Here is a 5,330-nt window from a genome sequence, read left to right on the forward strand (position 1 = left end):
CTCCAAGTGTCCCCCAAATTTAAGTCATCTACTTGATAATATACTCAAGACGTTTTGTACAACTAATTTAGACCAAAGCCATTTACCATGTCACATTCCGAGGTAGGCAGTTAATAGTTGCTAGCGGAGGGGCGTCCCATCCCTTATTGGTCCAGCCACTGGTAAACTAGCTTTGATGAGGGCAGGTAGCTGCATCCTATGCTCAGGCAGGCAACCGAATTAAATGCAGTGGGCACCACACAAGACATGAAATTACAAGGACTTGTGGAAGGGATCAGTGGGGGGGGGGGGCAGGGTTTGCCCACCAATCTCACTGCCCCTACTTAAGATGCTCTAAACTTACCTATGTATTTAAAATATATACCAAGTAGTATTTGTAAGTCATCTACTTAAGACCAAATGCTAAAAATATCAAGATGGAAGGGCTGGCCATGGCTCAGCAGGTAAAAGCAGTGGATGCTTTTCCAGGGTTGGTTATCTTAGCTCACACCCATGAGCAACACAGACATGCAGGCCAACTATCCAGGCACACAGAAGAATTAAAGCAGGACGGGACACAAAAGGAAAAATAAATTTAGGTGTGGATTGCTGGGGGGGGGGGGGGAAATCAAAGCTTGGGACGTGGAACTTCGGCAGTACATGTCTAGCACACCAAACTTACCACTTTCCTAGAAATCACAAGCCCTTGAAGTTTGACTCATTCAGCATAATTGAAAAGTTACAAAACCGACTGTTTTCAGAGAAACACCTTCAACAAATGGGTTTTCACAAGATATAAACTGTTAAATTTTCATATTCTAAGATTTAACACTATTGGTAGGCAGCAGCCAAAGGCAGGCCAACAAAGACTCCAACGCAATTCAGTTTGCCAAGCTGTGACTGTTTATTAACTGACCAGATTACAAAAATACCACAGGCACCTGAAAGGGAAAAAAAAAAAAAAAAACATACACAAGTTAGAGACTATGGTCCAAGCTACAACTCAACATCAGCTGTAAAGGAGCATACATCCTTACAGGCAGGCAGACCCCCTCCACACCTTAAAACTCAATGACACACCCAGTCAACATTTAACACGTATCATTCAAGATTACACATCCTCCCTTAAAACTCTTCCCTGCTAGCCAGGCACACCCTCAATGAACTCAAGCCATCAAGTCTACACAGTAAGTTCCAGAACAGCCAGAAATGTCTCAAACAAAAAGTCCTGTCAGGATACAATCTCTCACCTTAGTTCATCCGTCTAATAAGCCTGTTTATCTGGTCTTCCCTGTTGCCAGCATCGCCACCTTCCACAAAGTGAGTGGTCTTTTTCTTCATCCCGCCCCGTGGAGAAGACAGTTTGAAGGGCCACAGGAAGTTGTTGGCTTCCTTGAAGCGTTTACCCACTGTGTAGATCTCATGGATCAGATCCTCCATGCAGATAATGCCGTATTTACCTGAGGAAAACTGAGTCTAAGTTCACCAAAATTTAAAAAGTCCTCAATGGTCACAATTATAGGCAGAACCACCAAGGAAGGGACAAGGCATGGTAACACACCTTCAGTCCCATCAGCTGGAAGACGGAGGCAGGCAAACCTGAGTTCCAGGCCAGCCAGAGATGCAGGGAAATTTAATTTCCTTAAACCATCAAGGATTTGGGGACCATGTAAAGATTAGTCACAGAGGCCAGCCAGGGGAGATGGCGCAGGAGCATGGTGGCCTGCCTGTCACCATCCCAGCACAAGAAGAGACAGGGGATAGATAGCAAGGTCAGAATGCAATTGATTCTAGTGTCAGTGAGACCTAACACCATCGAGAATATCATCAACTTGAACCCTCTACCACATGTATACAACAAAATAAAGTGTGCCCAGAAAACATGACAATCTAGCAGCAACTCCTATCCCCCAAAAGAGCAACCTACCAAGAGATCGAGCAATCAAGGAATTGTCTGTCAAGGCAATTCTCTTCTTATTGATTTTGCCATAGCCACGCTTGTAGATGAGCTCGTTTACTGACTTCAGGTTGGGGTACCTAAAGTAGGAAACCCAGGGGAAATGATCAGTAAGGACAGTCACCCAAGTATCAAGTATCTAGATTCATCTTGTCACACGACCAATGAACTCGACAGAAAACTCACCCCCATGCAATGTATGGTTCCACGATCCTCAGCATGTTAATCGAAGCCTTGTTGAGCTTAACAAAAGTGCCATTGAAGATCTGACGAAGACGGAGCAGCTGCAACACCTTGCGGACCTTTGGGCTCACACCATTGATACTGCCACAGAAAGAGACCAAAAGTGTCCTTCCAGGTTCCACCATAACTCCAAACAATAACAGACTTGCCTGCTCCCCTTGTACTCCCATAACCTTGTTATAAAGCCTGAACAATCTATCTTTGTAGATGTGTGCGACACTACAGTGCACTGTAAATTCTTAGGACAACAGTACAAGACCCCGAACTACCTGGCTGTAGGAGTGGATGGCTTAGACACAGGTCTTATGAAGAGTAAGACCCTCAACAAACCCCTCGCCCCCCTTCAAGCCTGTCCACGCTTCAGCACCACCTGCTCCCAGAAACGCGACCCAAGGCGAACTTACCCTCGGATTCGGATGACGAATGCCAGCTTGGGTTCTGCAGGCACGTAGAAGTTTCCGGCTTTCCTTGCCATCCTAGCCATGCGAATCTCTGTCCGGTACATCTGCCTGTATTCCTTGTGATAATGCTTTGCCTTTTCATAGATGAGCTTCCTCCGTGCCTTCCGGAGCTGCAAACCAGTAATTCACAGTTTAGTTCCCAAACTCAGACAGCAGGATCAGTTCTAGAAAAGTCTTACCACAGTATGGGGCAGCTTAAGAGACAGATGATCAGAGGCTGACCCACCAGAAGCTCCTTAGCAACTGTTTGTTACAATAACAAACAACGAGACAGCTACAACCAAGGGACCGGACCCCAAAGTTTACTTACCGTCTTCAGTGCAAACTTTTTCCGGAAGCGCTTCACCTTCAGCTCCGCGAAATTCCTTCGCTTTTTCTTAAGGGTCTCTGGCACAGCAGGTACCTTCTTTTTCTTCTCCCTGTCGTCAGCAAACAACATCTAAGTCAAAAACCCGGCGCCCTCACCAAACTCACCAGGTACTCGGCACCGTGCGGTTGGGACACCGTCACCCACTGTGACCACGGGCATCTCCGCTTTTTAAGATTCGGAGCTTAGACCTCCTCCACGCCCGCCCCACGCCCTTTAAAAATACAGGCAAACGCATGGCGCTCAAAGACTCCTGCCTACCCCCGGCCGACAGAGCGCTGGGACGCCATTGACCGCCAGGCACAGGGTGCAGCACGCTACGGCAGCGCTGCCGGTTCGGGCCTCACGTCGGCCCGTGAGAGACGTGTGTAACCCCGGGACGCTTCCGCTTCGAACCGCACCGTCCCGCCGGTGAGACGCATGCACCTCCGCACGGGCGGCGGGCCGCGCGCACCGCACACCCCGAGGCCTCGGCGCCCAGGCCTCCCGCACCCCGGTGCTGGCGTCATACGGCGTCACAAACGCCCAGACGGGCACGCAGCGGTGCCGGCCACAGCCAGACGCTGGGGAACGGGAGCGGCGCGCCTCCAGTCCCCGGGATGGACGAGGATGCAGGAGGAGCGGGGACGGCTACTTACGGCGCGGCCTCCATGGCTCCTTCCAGTCAGGGGGGGAAAAAAAAGGAGAGAGGAAGCTGGCGCATGCGCAGTCGCCCTTAAAGGTCCGCGAGCGCGCAAGGCCCCAGGACTTATAGTCGTCCTAACATAAGCCGGACAGAAAAGAATCTCGAATTGCGAGCTCGCTTTGCAGGCGCAAAACTATAAACAGCAGTCTGACAGTCACTACCAATCAATTTCAGGGTAAAGCTCGTGGGAGAACGAGTGCACTGAGTGCATTTTTAACATTTATTTATTTAATAAGTACAATGATGACACCTTGTCAGTTTGGGGCTTGAGTACATTTTGCTGAATTTACTTATTTAGTAAGCACAACGATGACACCTTGTCAGTTTGGGGCTTGAGTACATATTCTTTTATTTATTTAATAAGCACAACGCTGACACCTTGTCAGTTTGGGGCTTAATTCCTACCCCCCCCCCCGTCCCGGACCCGAAAGCCACGTCCGAGGATGTGAACTACAAGTCCCAGCATGCATCATTCCCCGGCCCGCAGGGCTGGAGGGCAACGCGACCCCCGAATCCCGGGCAACCTTCGCGGCGCTGACTCCCGTTAGGCTCTCTGGAGCCCAGGGGTTCCCGTCCCCAGAGACTGGCCGAGATAGGAAGTCACTGTCGGCCCCCGGTCCCAGTACCCACGCAGCCCCGCTCCTCCCCCCGCCCCCGACTCGGCAGCGCCGCCGAGGGGTCCTCGTCCCGCCCGCCCGCGGGGCTGTCTTCCGCAGCGCCTGATCGCAGGGCCGCGGGGTCGGCGCTCGCTCGCTCTGCTGGCCCAAGTGGCGTCGAGACCGGGACGAGCCATGGCCGGACGGTCCGGATCCGGGCAGGACTGGGGGTGCCCGGGCTCCGGCGGGGCCAGGCAGGAGCCGGCCGCGGTGACCCACGGCAGGGGGCGCGAGCCGCGCGCTGAGGCGCGAGCAGGGCGGGAGGCTCCAGCGGCGGCCGCGATCGCGGGAGAGGGGCTGCCCGGGCCCGGCGGGGCTGCGGGCGGGCGGGCGGAGGGGGGCGGGGGCGGGGTGCGCCCGGGGGCGGAGGGAGGGAGGGAGGGAGGGCCGATGCCACTGCGGCGGCCGGCGCTTCCCGGCGCCCGGTTATATAGCGCCGTGCGCGCGGCGATCTCCGAGCCGGCCGGCCGGGAGCGCTCCGACACTCGCGGGCGTCAGCCGCCGCGCCGCGCCGCGGAGCCCGGAGCCCGAGTGACAGCGGCGCGAGTGCAGGGCAGGGACCCGCTCCGCCCCGCTCCGCCCCGCGCCGCGCCGGCAGCCCGAGCGGTTGGCAGCCCGAGCGCGCGCCCTCTCCCCGCAAGCCGTCCCTCCCCGGCGCCGCCCGCACGCACGCAGCCCGCCCGCACCTCCCTCCCTCCCTCCCTCCCTCCCGCAACTTGAGCCAAGTTGACAACTCCCGCCACCCGCACGGCGCGGCCCCTGCCCTGGGAGGAGAGGGAGCCGCGGCGGCGGCGCGGGGGGACGTCGGTTCGGGGGGCGGCTTGGCCATGAGGCCGGCGCGCGACGCCTGACCCGCGGCTGTCACCGCCGCTGCAGCGGGGACCGGACGGCTGGGCGCTGCGGGACGAGCCGGGGAGAAGGGAGAGGGGGACGCGCGCAGCCAGCAGGAGGTGCCGAGCCCCGGAGGGACTGGCTGGCCCCG

At 55.7% G+C, this 5,330-nt stretch overlaps 1 protein-coding gene across 2 annotated transcripts; it reads right to left on the reverse strand.

Moving 5' to 3' along the window:
* Positions 1-859: 859 nt before the first annotated feature.
* On the reverse strand, positions 860-3,674 carry Rpl7 (ribosomal protein L7). Of its 2 annotated transcripts, none has more exons than XM_051196390.1 (6): positions 3,646-3,674; positions 2,951-3,059; positions 2,584-2,750; positions 2,123-2,260; positions 1,907-2,016; positions 860-1,439 (listed from the first exon to the last, which is right to left on the reverse strand). In XM_051196390.1, exons 1-6 carry the CDS (start codon positions 3,657-3,659, stop codon positions 1,231-1,233), a joined length of 747 nt encoding a protein of 248 aa, XP_051052347.1. In that variant the 5' UTR covers positions 3,660-3,674; the 3' UTR covers positions 860-1,230. The 2 variants fall into 2 exon arrangements, with proteins under 2 accessions (XP_051052347.1, XP_051052340.1); XM_051196383.1 differs by lacking the exon at positions 3,646-3,674 and adding an exon at positions 3,269-3,312.
* Between the last annotated feature and the right edge of the window lie 1,656 nt (positions 3,675-5,330).

This window comes from Phodopus roborovskii, unplaced genomic scaffold (genome assembly GCF_943737965.1).
Source record: "Phodopus roborovskii unplaced genomic scaffold, PHOROB, whole genome shotgun sequence".
Classification (NCBI taxonomy): Eukaryota; Metazoa; Chordata; class Mammalia; order Rodentia; family Cricetidae; genus Phodopus; species Phodopus roborovskii.